Below are 14,261 nucleotides of genomic sequence, written 5' to 3'. Positions count from 1 at the left end.
AGAGTCGGACATGACTAGACTTGATATCAGGGGAAACCCTTTACCTTTTAATGAAGTTAGATATTCAAGTCTTTGGAGTGGGGGAGGGGGGGCTTCTAAAGAACAATGACTTACCTAGATAGAGAAAAGTATTGTGCATGTATACAAAGTTTGCAAGAGAGGAATATATGTTTGCAAGAGAGGAGAAAATAGCATATATAGAATTGTTATGTATGTTTCTAATATTATGCTTTTTAATAAAAAGCAATACAAATGTATTTTATAATAAAAATAAATAAACAGTGTGGCATATACACTGGACATGGAAGGAAAGGAAATATAATTCTTATATGGAGTAAGGCTCCAATAGTCACACAAACAGCTGGCTTCAGCTTTATTTCTTTGTCTCCTGTGTGTGAACAGCATGAGACACTTATTAGATATAATCAGGCCAAAAGCTTCTCATACACAATTAAGTCTAATTCTGATGCATGGCTTCAATCTAAACAGCATTACAGTTTAGCTTCACATTTAATGTTTGCTCAAGTATAAGATTCTCCTGCTACTAATTGTTGCTTTCCCAAGCCAACTTAAGAGTAAAAGAAAAGGAAAGTATGGTCTGTCAGTGTTACTGGACTGTAAATCCCAGCAAAGTCAATGGTGAAGAATGCTAGGCATTGCAATTCAATATTATCTGGAGGGGCAAACTTTGTGGAGCCCCCAGTGGTGCGATGGATTAAACCCTTGTGCTGGCAGGACTGCTGACTCACAGGTCAGCAGTCTCTGGGGAGAGCAGGTTGAGCTCCCTCTGTCAGCTCCAGCTCCCCATGTGGGGACATGAGAGAAGCCTCCGACATAGATGGCAAAACATCAAACATCCGGGCATCCCTGGGCAACATTTTTGCATACGGCCAATTCTATCACATCAGAAGCAATTTGCAGTTTCTCAAGTCACTCCTCACACACACACAAACACTTTGCGTACACCTACAAATGGTTGTCGAAGAACCAATGCTTCCATGCAGTTATCATTGAAAGAGTAATATCTGTGGTTCTTAAACTTTGGTCCTCCAAACATTTGGGATACAATTACCAGAATTCCTGAGTGTTGTCCACACTGTCTGGGAGTTCTGGGAACTGAAGTCCAAAGTAGACAATCTTTCTGTTTCCAGGCTTGGCTGTTTCTTGCAATTTCCCCTCAAAAGCTTTAACCTTTTGGACCTCTCTTTCATGGATGCATCAAAATGGTGCTCATTTCAGCTTTCTGTGTCTGAAGTTGTGGTTATATTGGGTTTTGTTTGTGTTCTTAGTATATACGAGGTATCTCTATATTTTTAGGTGAGTGACCACTTTATAGATACTGTATGAGCTCATGCCAGAGAGTTATGCTATTCAACATAAATAATAGATGGGATTTATAGTATTATTTACAGCAGAGAACTATTTTTAAAAAACAATATTTAAACAAGTTAAATTGTCTTCTTTGTTCCTGTTATGCAAGTAGATGTTACTTGGGGACTGGCACCCCTCCTCTCACCAGGCAAAAATGATTGACAAGAGTCCTGAAGGATGTGCTGTGAATGCATGCAAACAGCATATTAAAACGTTCCTCAAGTTAAATATTTATCACATGCCTATTCTTTTTGCAAGGGCTACATTCCACCCTACAGATTTTATAACATTAGCCTGCCTGAGCTGAGTGTGAAGAGCAGCTGAATTTGTTAATGAGGAGTTTAAAATTGGCATCTCTTAACTGGATTGAATCTAAATTGTGGAACCCTTTATCCCAGAAGGCTTGGTCAGCCTCACTGTTTTAAAGAGATTTGCCAAATGGTAAAACCTTCTGGTCTAGGAAGACATTTGCACTGTTTTAGCTGCTATCCCTACCTCTGTCTCTCTGTCTACCTATGGACACATCTACACTGACCACTTTAAGTCAATTTCAAACCAGTATTGAAGAAAGTGGTTTTGCTGTGCAGATGATGATATAGGAAATCCTGGAACCAGTTTGAGGCTCAGATGGTGATTACAGAAACCCCAGAGCACTGATGCACATTTAGGGATTTCTTTTGTGTGCTGCTGTCCAGCTGTTGCAATTTGAAGATGACTTCGAACTACATTAAACCGTCAGTGTAGATTGGGTCTATCTGTCTATCTATCTACCTGCCTGCCCTCCTTGACATATTACTGTTTGTTTTAATAGCTGCTGTCCATAGGAATATAAGAATATAACATAAAGATGCGAGAGCTGGACCATAAGGAAAGCTGAGAGAAGGAAGATAGATGCTTTTGAACTGTGGTGTTGGAGGAACATTTTGAGAGTGCCTTGGACCGCAAGAAGATCAAACCAGTCCATACTCCAGGAAATAGTGCCTGCCTGCTCACTGGAGGGAAGGATATTAGAGGCCAAAAAAGAAGTACTTTGGCCACATAATGAGAAATCAGGGAAGCTTGGAGAAGATAATAATGCTGGGGAAAATGGAAGGAAAAAGGAAGAGGGGCCGACCAAGGGCAATATAGATGGTTGGTATCCTTGAAGTGACTGGCTTGATCCTGAAGGAGCTGGGGTGGCCACAGCTGACAGGGAGCTCTGGCGTGGGCTGGTCCATGAGGTCACAAAGAGTTGGAAACAACTGAACGAATAAACAACAACATCCATAAGAAAATAACAACTCACCCATGCTTGAATATTTTTCTTGCAATTTCACATCTTATTACAGAAAAATAAAAGCTGCATTTAACGGACAGTTCAAACAGTGCTTAAGAGCGGTGCCCAAAGACAGCCCAGATTACAGCAGCAGCTGGCAAAGCAGACTATCTGCTAACTACTGACTGCCACTCTAGGAAACCGAGAATTCTTATTCCTATTATAAAGATGCTAGTAAAAGCAGGAGGTTTCTCCATTTATACAGTGCTGATTGGGAAGCCGTCCCCTGAATATGAGCTACAACTGTCGGGAGGGAGCTAAACTATCAGCAACCATACAGAACATGATGCTGACTGAGCCACCTCTTGCTTTCAGGACAATCTCTGCTGATTTCTCCATAAAAGTTGCAATCCCCCACGTGACTCTCCTGTAGAGGTAGCTTGCAATCTACTACCGAGTTTATATCAGAGCTAAACATATTCTAAGAAAACAAGGAAAATACTTATTGATTTGTTTATTCAGTTTATATCCTGCCTTCCTCCTTGTGCAGGACCCAAGCTGCCCTATAGCATCAAAAAAAAAGTTATAATGAAAACGTGATGTAAAAAGAATTAAATAACAGTACAGTTGCCAGATGTACAAGCTGGGTTTAGAAAAAGCAGAGGAACGAGAGACCAAATTGCCAATATCCGCTGGATAATGGAGAAAGACAGGGAGTTTCAGAAAAACATCTATTTCTGTTTTATTGACTATTCCAAAACCTTTGACTGTGTGGATAATAAATTGTGGCAAGTTCTTGGTGGGATGGGCATACCAAATCACCTTATCTCTCTTCTTAGGAATCTGTATAAGGACCAAGTAGCAATAGTAAGAACTGACCATGGAAAAACAGACTGGTTCAAGATTGGAAAAGGCGTACGGCAGGGTTGTATACTCTCACCTAACCAATTCAACTTGTATGCAGAACACATCATGCGATGTGCAGGGCTTGAGGAATGCAAGGCTGGGGTGAAAATTGCTGGAAGAAACATTAACAACCTTAGATATGCAGATGATACCACTTTGATGGCTGAAAGCAAGGAGGAGCTGAGGAGCCTTCTAATCAAGGTGAAAGAATAAAGCGCAAAAGCTGGGTTGCAGTTAAACATTAAAAAAACCAAGATTATGGCAACAAGAATGATTGACAATTGGGAGATAGAGGGAGAAAACGTGGAGGCAGTGACAGACTTTGTATTTCTAGGTGCAAAGATTACTGCAGGTGCAGACTGCAGCCAGGAAATCAGGAGACGCTTACTTCTTGGGAGGAGAGCAATGACCAATCTCGATAAAATAGTGAAGAGTAGAGACATCACACTGGCAATGAAGATCCACATAGTTAAAGCAATGGTATTCCCCATAGTCACCTACGGATGTGAGAGCTGGACCATAGGGAAGGCTGAGCGAAGAAAGATAGATGCTTTTGAACTGTGGTGTTGGAGGAAAATTCTGAGAGTTCCAGTCCATACTTCAGGAAATAAAGCCCGATTGCTCATTGGAGGGAAGGATATTATAGGCAAAGATGAAGTACTTTGGCCACATCATGAGAAGAAAGGAAAGCTTAGAGAAGACAATGATGCTGGGGGAAAATGGAAGGAAAAAGTAAGAGAGGCCGACCGAGGGCAAGATGGGTGGATGATGTCCTTGAAGTGAATAGATTGACCTTGAAGGAGCTGGGGGTGGTGACGGCCAACAGGGAGCTCTGGTGTGGGTTGTTCCATGAGGTCACGAAGAGTAGGAAACGACTGAACAATTGAACAACAACAAACAGTAACATCATTCACTGAAATTGCTTGCACATATATGTGCTCTGCAAAGAGATGTTGTGCCCTCAACCAGTGGTTAATGGCTCATGAATAACATAAAATAGGGCAAGAAAAAACTGCAAATGCACTAGAGCAATTTTTAAAAATTCGAAACTCTCTCAAACTGCTGAAGATATAGAATGACAACAATAAAGCATTCAGTATGATCACAATAGGAAATCTGACCCAAGAGCACACAAAGGATACCTAAACAAACAGTTCTTTTCAAAAAGTAGTTGTGCTTTCAGTAGATAATGAACTGAACATGACAAAATGTGATGCTGCAATGCAAAAGCCCAATCCTATTTGTACTTGTAGTTTTATAACAGAAGACAGATTTCCTGTATTCTGTACCTCTGTGACAATTCCTTCTCCTCCGGCCACTAGCTATAGCTATTCAACTTCAAGTGAACTTTAAGAGCCCTTGCTGACGCAATGGGTTAAACCCTCGTTCCAGCAGGACTGCCGACCAAAAGGCTAGTGGTTCAAATCCGGGCAGCGGGGTGAGCTCCCATCTATCAGCTCCAGCTCCTCAAGCGGTGACATGAGAGAAACCTCACACAAGGGTGGTAAAACATCAAACATCTGGGCATCCCTATGGCAACATCCTTTCAGGTGTCCAATTCTCTCACACCAGAAGCAACTTCAATTTTTTCAAGTCGCTCCACAAACAAAACAAAAAAACTTTGTGACATTTTTCACCTTGTGCAACAATCACATTTACCTTCCAGCTTTTCTGACATAGGCACTGCTATGTTGCGTCTGTGTTTCTGATCTTAGTCTGAATCTCTAGGGGTTCCTGCCAGAGTTTGTCTATAGAGAGAGAAGGAACTATACGAAGGTAACTTAACAGCTCCTGACACGCACGCGGGGGGGGGGGGGGGGGTAGCTTTCTTTCTTCATCACAGCCTCCATCTTGCAAAATAGCTGTGTTTGGACAGGCAATGGCTGGAACCTCAACGATCCACACACAAAAGTGACAGTCCAACCAGGCCAATTTTTTGGATTTCCCCCCCTTTCCTCCCACCATCATGTTTGATGAAGAGTTCTGGAAAAAGCTGAAAACTTGCCATGTTTGTTCTTTTTAGTGATGCATTCGAGGATTACATGAAGAAGAAAAAGCCTAACCTACAAAGGTCACCCAGGACAAGCTACAAACACTAATATGGAAAAGTTGGAAGGAAATCTTCCACCTCTTGTGTAAATGCACAGCCCACAGAAGTCAATGAGCTCCTTCTGACTTTCACAGACTTTGGATCCAAGTTAGTGACACCCTATGACTTCAGTTTCCAGATAGTAAAGAGAAGTCATGAAAAGAATTAGAAATTCCAGCTCTGCGGACATACAAGATGTAAAACATTCAAATAAGGTAAGTCACTTACCTGCAAGGTATATAGATATAAATTTGACAGTCAGTAGAGAGTATGTCATGAACCCATATCGCTAGAACTCATGTAAATATTAGGTCAGTTAAACTAAAACAAACAAGACTCTTACTTGTCTTCTTGACTATGGTCCTCCTGGTCGCTGAGTTCATCATCATCTACCAGATGCCCAAAAGGTTCAGAAGAAATGGAAACCATATTGGAAAGGATGACTCTGCTGTCACTGCTGCCCGTAAGGACAAGTTGGTCATGGGAATGGTTGTAGCGGACGTTCCAAACCCTGAAAAATACCAAAACAGCCACAACAATCAGCCCTTAGCTGAAAATAGTCATGTAAGAGAGATTTCAAGATGGTTCTATCATAAAACACAGAAAAGGTTTATTAAACTGCAAAAACCTGGTTTTTGTGGGACATCCTGCAGCACATTTTGCTACAGTTTTTTTCAAGGAGTATCTTACAGAGACTCAACCAATTAAACGTAGTTTGTGGCAGCCCCAAAAATGAAGTTTCTGGAGTATAACAACTACTTCCAAAGTAAGCACTGCACAATTAAATAGGAAATAACATTTTCAAACCAGGAACAGTTTTTTTTTAAATAGACAGCCTGTCACAGGATTACCTTAATTCAGTGGTTCTCAACCTGTGGGTCCCCAGATGTTTTGGCTTTCAACTCCCAGAAATCCTAAGAGCTTGTAAACTGGCTGGGATTTCTGGGAGTTGTAGGCCAAAACACCTGGGGACCCACAGGTTAAGAACCACTGCTTAACTACTTTCCCAGACAGTAGATTTCAATGAACTACTTGTGTTCAGTCTCTAACAGCATAAAAAGGAAGAGGGGAGGGAAAATAAGAACGAATGTAGCAAACTGTTTTTTTATTTTAATATGAACTTTTGTGGAAGTAAACCAGAGCCCGAAGAGTAATTCTTCAGGCTCTGCACTGCATCTGCAAAAGTACCTTGGGTTTATATCTACTAAAGCTCATACGACCAGTTCATTGTAAAAGTGATGTTACGTTCCCTCTTTTTGCCTCCCGCCCCTTGCTTGCCTCTTTTTATTTTCCCAAATAAGAACCCCAACAGTGTTGTATAGGAACCATGGCAACACCCCAACAGGCCTTTGGGTGGGGTATTAAGGGGTATATTATGGCAAGTGGGCTCCCTGTGGTCTGTTCTCACATAAACATATCAAATCTCCTTTAGAGATGAATACCCAAACTAATTCCAGTCAAAATCTAGACTGAACATATGGGGGAATTAACAGAATCCACATTTCCTTAACACTCTTTATGGCAACGCTCATTTTAAAACCATTTTCTTTAGCTTTGTTTTGCAAACCCAGTTCTTTATAGGTCCAATAAACAGGGACTATGAAGGGGGAGCCCAAAAGGGATGTAAATCCTGCAATGCCAATTTTTGCCTATTGTTTAACACATCATGTAGCCATGCTACATAGAAAACATTTCCCCAAAAGCAACACATGGATTACTCATATTAACTTGATGAACAAATCCTTACTGAGAAGAATTAAAATAGTCCATAAAACAAAGGAAAGATTAACACTATTAATTGTGTTTTCAAATTAATGTATCATGGTAATACCAAATGTCTCCAGATTTTCCGCTGTTCTAGTAGCTTAATAATCTTCTCAGTAAGTAACAAGCATTTCTCTGAAGTTACATTTTGGGTACCAGTCTGCAGTTGCTTCACACTCTGAATTATTTTTCCACAGATGTTGCCACCCTATATAACTCTGAAATAAGAACAACTTTCTGTCTACTTCGACAGTAATCTTCAACAAAAGAGAATCTGTTAATCTTTACTATTAAAACTAATTTTAAAACTATTTTACAATATGGATTATAGCTTCCTAGGAAAATTAATTCAGCTAGTTTTTAAAATACACAAAACTGTAATAAAAGATTGTATTCTGCTAGAGAAAAAATAAATGATGCTAAAACATGATCTGTACCAATAGCTGAACTTGTTTGCATAGTTTAATAGCACATTTGGAATGAATTTGAGACATTCACTGTACCAGTGGGAATGCTCCTCTAGTGTCTTCACTGGCTCATTGACGTTTCTGGTGTCCCAAAATTTCACCTTGCAGTCATCTCCGCAACTAGCCAGATAGTACTGTTTGTTGGGATTAAAATCCAGGTCCCGAACCAGCTGTCCATGAGCATTTTCAATACAATATATTTGGCTGCAGAAATTTTTTAAAAAGAGATTTAGAATACATATATATCTGTGTGTATATGTGTATGAAAAACAAAACCTAACAACATTGGGAGCAGAAAAGGAGGATGTTTATACTGAAAATTGAGGTGTTTCCACCTAAAGCAGTTATTCTCAACCTGTGGGTCCCCAGTTGTTTTGGCCTTCAACTCCCAGAAATTCTAACAGCTGGTAAAGTGGCTGGGATTTCTGGGAGTTGTGGGTCAAAACACCTGGGGACCCACTGACTTAAAGCAATGAATTTTTCTGCAGTTGCTTTGGTGGTGAGTGCATGTATATCAGTCTTGCTGTATTAATGATACCTCTTTACAGGGAGTCCCTCAGTTACAAATATTCAACTTGCAAAGAACTCATAGTTAAGAACGTGATGAGACAACAGAAAGTGAGATGAAATCTGCCCCCAGGAAGGGCAATTCACTTCTGGAAGAGTTATTATCATGGAGCAAAAGTGTCTCAATTGAAGCTTTATCACCAATCCTTGTTTCCACAACAAGCCAAATTTTACAAAATCCAATTCACATAGGGACAAAAAGTACCCTATACGACTCCAGGCGGATTTTAGAACTCGTTGAACGTTGGCCACTAGATTGGCTTTTTAGTTGTTATTGTATTAATTGAATGTTTTAACTATTATGGTTATTGTTGTTATGTATTTTATCTGTTGAATTGTTGGCATCGAATTGTGCCAGTTATAAGCCGCCCTGAGTCCCCCCCTAGGGGATTGAGAAGGGCGGGGTGTTTCCCTATGAGATCCAAAAGCTAAAGCATATATATTTTTTGACTGGATTGCACTTTAAAAAATACCTGTTCTGAATTACATACAATTTCAACTTAAGAACTAACCTACAGAACCTATTTGTTCATAACTTGGGGACTCTCTGTATTCTAATGAGATGTATTTGGACACGAATTTGAGAGCAAAAAGGATGACTGAAACTATCTCTTCCGTCTCAACCATACCATTCTCTCCTTCATTACCCTAGTTGTGTCTAGTATTGGTAAACACTTACCTTTACCATTAGAATCATGTTCTCCAACATATTGGCGATTTTACTGAGTGGCTGAATCAATCCCACAATTATCTATTCTATGTGACAGAATAAGTCAAAGCCATACACATCTTTCTATCCCATCCCTCCCACCAAATTTACTGCATTAGTAGCAAGAACTAACTCTTTGTCCTTCTTTTTCTTTAGGGACGTGATGAACACAGCATACATGAGACTGAAACACTTCTATAGCTTGTTTCCCAGGCTAGCAGTATTCCCAGAGGCATTCTTAGCCTTATAAACAAAATGTACAAATCAAGCTTTATAAACAAACTGCACAAATCTGACAAATAGCATCTCCAAGGTAAGATGGCAGTCTTTGCTCTCTCTGTGGCAAATGCAGCTGTGGCCAAGGTCCTAAGCAATAATCATTGGGTCCCTGAATGAATGGGGATAATATGGCCCCCAAAACTATAGAGCAGACCTATCACTGATCCTCAGAGGTCTGTTGGAAACTAGGAAAATGGGGTTTATATATCTGTGGAAAGTCCAGGGTGGGAGAAAGAACTCATGTTTGTTTACCATACATCAAGGGAACTACTGACCACATAGGGAAGCTGCTGAAGAAACACAACCTACAAACTATCTACTATACTCACTAACAAAATCCAACAAATGCTACCTTTAGCAAAGGAACGTAGCATTTGTTCCTCCTCTTCAGGAGTCTACCATACACCATGCAGCTGTTGACAAGTCTACATAGTGATCACCAAACACAGCAGAAATTGAGAGGGAAGACATCCAAAGGGAAATAAGTAATATAGCAAAAGAAAAGTATAATGTATTAAGGGAAGCAAGAAGGAAAATGTTACAAAAATGGTACAGAACTCCTGCACAACTTTCACGCTTTGTACCAGGGATAAAGGATAGGTGTTGGCATGGCTGTGAACAAAGAGGGGTGTTTAATCATATGATATGGGAATGTGATCAAGTGCAAGAATACTGGAAAAGGATTGAAGGGGAAATCAATAGAATGTTAAACTTACAAATAGTAATAATTAATAGAAATATACTACATGCACGAATAGCAGGAGTGAAGAATATACAAAAGGAAAAAATGGTTGACAAATTAATCGCTTGTGCACAAATTGTTTTAGTGAGGGGTTGGAAAGACAAAACAAAATGGACGCTGATTAATTGGTATAACTATATAGTGAATATGTTAAATGTGGAAATAACAAATTGCAAATGGAATAATATAGATAAAATTGAAAAGGTTACAATAACTAAGAGGATGTGGGAACCAGTTCGGAATTATTTAGAGAATGTGTTAGGATGTGGAGCAGAAAAATTAAGACTGAGACTGATATTTCAAATGTAACTTCTGTAGTTTGATGTATAAATGGCATGTACAAGGAGGGGAGGGTGGGAGTGGGAAAAAAACCAATAAAACAATTAAAAAATATTCAAAAAAAACCAAACACAGCAGCACTCAAACACAAATCAAGGAATATGAAAGGTACTGCGGACTACTTCAACTAGAGAAGTTAGCCATAGCAGAGAACCTGATAACCAACCTGGACACAGCCATAAAAAGAAAAGGTTTTCCTAAAACATATTGTTGAAGGCTTTCATGGCCAGAATCACTGGGTTGTAGGTTTTTGTAGGTTTTTCAAGCTGTATGGCCAGGTACTAGAAGCATTCTCTCCTGACGTTTCACCTGCATCTATGTCAGGCTCCCTCTGAGGAGGGAGGTCTGATGGAAACTAGGAATATTGGGTTTATATATCTGTGGAAAGTCCAAGGTGGGAGAAAGAACTCTTGTCTGTTAGAGGTAGGTGTGAATGTTTCAATTGGCCAGCTTGATTAGCATTTGATGTCCTGCAGACTACTTCAACCAGAGAAGTCAGCCATAGCAGAGAACCTGATAAACAACCTGGACACAGCATATTATTTGAGAAGACAGAAATGCTGGACCACTATAACAACTACCATGTCAGACTACGCAAAGAAGCAATTGAAATTCACAAGCATGTGGATAATTTCAACAGAAAGGAGGAAACCATGAAAATGAACAAAATCTGGCTACTAGTATTTAACAAAAACTCTAAAATCGTAACAGTAAATAAAGAACAACACTCAAAAACAAGAGAATTCCAGACAAGAAACAATCAGGGACAGCTAATCACCTCCCAACAAAGGATTCCCCCAGGCAGTAAGAAGCTAGACCTTAAAACTGCTAGGCCATTACATGCTAATCAAGGTCGCCAATTGAAACATTTGAAACACCTACCTCAAACAGACAAGAGTTCTTTCTCCCACCCTGGACATTTCACAGATATATAAACCTGACTCGCTTAGTTTCCAACAGACCTTACAAGCTCTGAGGATGCCTGCCATAGATGCACACAAAATGTCAGGAGAGAATGCTTCTGGAACATGGCCATACAGCTCAGAAAACTAACAACAACCCAGGTCAAGTACTGTTTACAGATCTATCTCCCCAAGACCATCCTAAAGTGAACAACTTGCTTATTTTTTATTGCTTTTGTTTTAGCTGTTCAAGCAAATTGGTTAAGCCCTTTGGCCTCAACTTGCGCAAGTTACATCATATTCTGAGAACGTGTACCTTTAAGAAAGATGTGACCAAAAAACATTTAACAGCTGACGTGGGCAGATGCTACAATTTTTACAGGTAAAGTTGACATGAAAAAAATGTAATCTATCACCACATTACCTTAAAGCCGTTTGCTTGAAATAATGTGGAGCGGAACCACAGAGGAAAGGCATAAATGGCCCCAAACAAATCTAGACAAACGGACCTTATCTTTTTTTAAAAAAAATGACCATATGTCATGAATGCTCTAATAAATGAAACACCTTTAACTATTTTTAGTTTTAGTGTTCAATAGTGATAAAGAGAATGGACTTTTCACAGAAGACTCTTCTTCCTTATAAGATCAGCATATGCCAGAGGAATAGCTTGCAGAACTGGAACAAGCAACACCTAAGCCTAATGAAGGTGCGAGTGGTTGTAAAATGGCTTCTGGAACACCTTGTACAAGCAAAATCAAAGGACTTACATCGAGGTAAGGTGGAAAACAAGTGTTCTACAAGAAGCAGTGATTTTGCATGATTTTAATTAGTATAATTTATATGCAAGTACATATTGTAAATGAGCTATGTAACACTATGTAACATGATTTTTGTCCCTGGGCTATAAATGTCATTTCCCAATTGGTTTTATAAAAAAAATGGGAAAAGTATAATAAAACAGCAAAAAAAAAACCTGTTTTTGTGGGACATCCTGCAGCATGTTTTCCTGGGTTTTTAAAATTACTATCTCATATAGTCTCAACCAGTTCAACAGCAACCACAAAAACAAAATTTCTGGAGAATAACAACTTTCAAACCAGGTACAGTTTTGTTTTGTTTTTTCAAATGTTGTTAGATAGTTTAAAAGAAACTGAAAATATCAGCAAGAGACGCAGCAGAAAAATGAGATGATAAAAAGAGGCATAAACACCCATACACATGATAGTTGAACCTTCCACCACATTCAGCTATGGATCACTAGGAAGTTACTCATTTTATTCCAGAGCCTTGCATCCTCAGTATACCATTCTTAAAGGGAGGTGTCTATCTGCATATCATTTTAGGATCAAAGCCCCAGGTAGCGCAATGAGTTAAACTCTTGTGCCAGCAGGACTGCTGACTGAGAAGTCGGCACTTTGAATCCTGGGAGCAGGGTGAGCTCCCACCTGTCAGCTCCAGCTTCTCATGCAGGGACATGAGAATACATTGGATGTCAAGGCAGCTGAACCCTGGGTTGTATTTGCTGGAAGTGAAAATGGGTGAACCTATCTGAACCCCCAACAGGCCCTATTACTTCTCCCATATGTCTCCTTCCCTTAGCAACATTCGGTCTGCAAACCACCCAATTCTTTGAATTACAAAATTGAACAAATCTCATATATTAAGTAGAAACCTGGAAAAGGGTGGCCGGGGGAGGGAGGGGAGAGGGGACGTGACAAAAATAATCTCTCTGAAGCGGTTATTTGGATTACAAAGGAAAGCTCCATAGGGTACCAAAGCCTGTTCAGGTCTCCACTGAGCTACTCTTAATGAGCACATTCTGTTTGGGCCGTTCTGGGTCAGAGCCTTGGGTTCCCACTTTTCGGCTTATCTTTCACTGCATCAAAACCTTTAGGTAGAATTAAAAGGAGGCAATGGCTCTCTTTTGTTTTCCTGGAGCAGGAAACATTTTTCCCCTCGCAATGTCATTTTACAATTTGTGTAAACTAGGCCTACAAAACAACTGTAAGAGTTTTTCTCTTTTAAAACTGCTTTAAATGTTGAGGAGAGAAGCATGGCAGGAACAGAACTGATATTTTCTTAACTAAATACAACTGGTAGCAAGAATATGCAAGAACCAATTTAAGTGAGCTTTATTATGAGCTCTTGTGAGTATCACAATGGGTTTATGAACCCACTCCTTCAGTTAAATCATTGCTCTGGCTCTCTTGCCTATGGGAATAGGGACATTAAGGTGTATGTATGGTGTGATATGCACCTGCATGTAATACTATGGGTACATCTACACTGTAAAGTTAAAACAGTTTGATACCACTTGAACTGAAAACATGGCTCTTCAGGCAGGCCTTTGGAAACATCTACTAATCTAAGAATCAAACAATATAATATTGACACTGGCACTTTTAATGGTCGAATTTGAGCTGTGCCTGGGATGATGTATGTTTCATTTCAATGCCAATCAGGAATATGTTTTATTGATTCTAATTGGGATCAGGTTTTTTAATTTTTATAATGTGCTGTTTTTGTGTGAACTGATATTGTCTTGTCTAATATACTGATTGATTTCACCTGTATTTTATGTGGTTATGGCACTTATATGTGCTTCTGTAAACTGCCCGGAGTCCTTTTTGGGAGATGGTGGCAGGGTATAAATAAAGTTTTATTATTTTACTAGCTGTACTCATCACACGTTGCTGTGGCCAACCTTCCCTCCCTCTTTCTCTCCTTCTTTCTTTCTCTCCTTCCTTCCCTTTTTTCTTCCTTCTCTCCTTCCTTCCTTCTCTTTCTCTTCCTTTCATCCCCCCCTTTTTTTCTTTCCCTTTTGCTTTTTCTTCGTTCTTCCTTCTCTACCTATTATTGGACTGCAAC

The 14,261-nt window shown here is 39.6% G+C and overlaps 1 protein-coding gene across 1 annotated transcript in view; it reads right to left on the bottom strand.

Annotated features, from left to right (window-relative positions):
• EIPR1 (EARP complex and GARP complex interacting protein 1) overlaps positions 1-14,261 on the bottom strand; it is a 99,534-nt gene that overhangs the window by 13,639 nt on the left and 71,634 nt on the right. Inside the window, exons 7-8 of the mRNA XM_060752756.2 lie at positions 7,889-8,056; positions 5,965-6,132 (exon numbers count right to left, since the gene is read on the bottom strand). Coding sequence (XP_060608739.1) covers positions 5,965-6,132; positions 7,889-8,056 — 336 coding nt within the window. The remainder of the gene's footprint in view (positions 1-5,964; positions 6,133-7,888; positions 8,057-14,261) is intronic.

This window comes from Anolis sagrei, chromosome 1, assembly GCF_037176765.1.
Source record: "Anolis sagrei isolate rAnoSag1 chromosome 1, rAnoSag1.mat, whole genome shotgun sequence".
NCBI lineage: Eukaryota > Metazoa > Chordata > Lepidosauria > Squamata > Dactyloidae > Anolis > Anolis sagrei.
The sequence above is the reverse complement of the archived record's forward strand: the minus strand, read 5'-3'. Positions and strand labels throughout refer to the sequence as shown.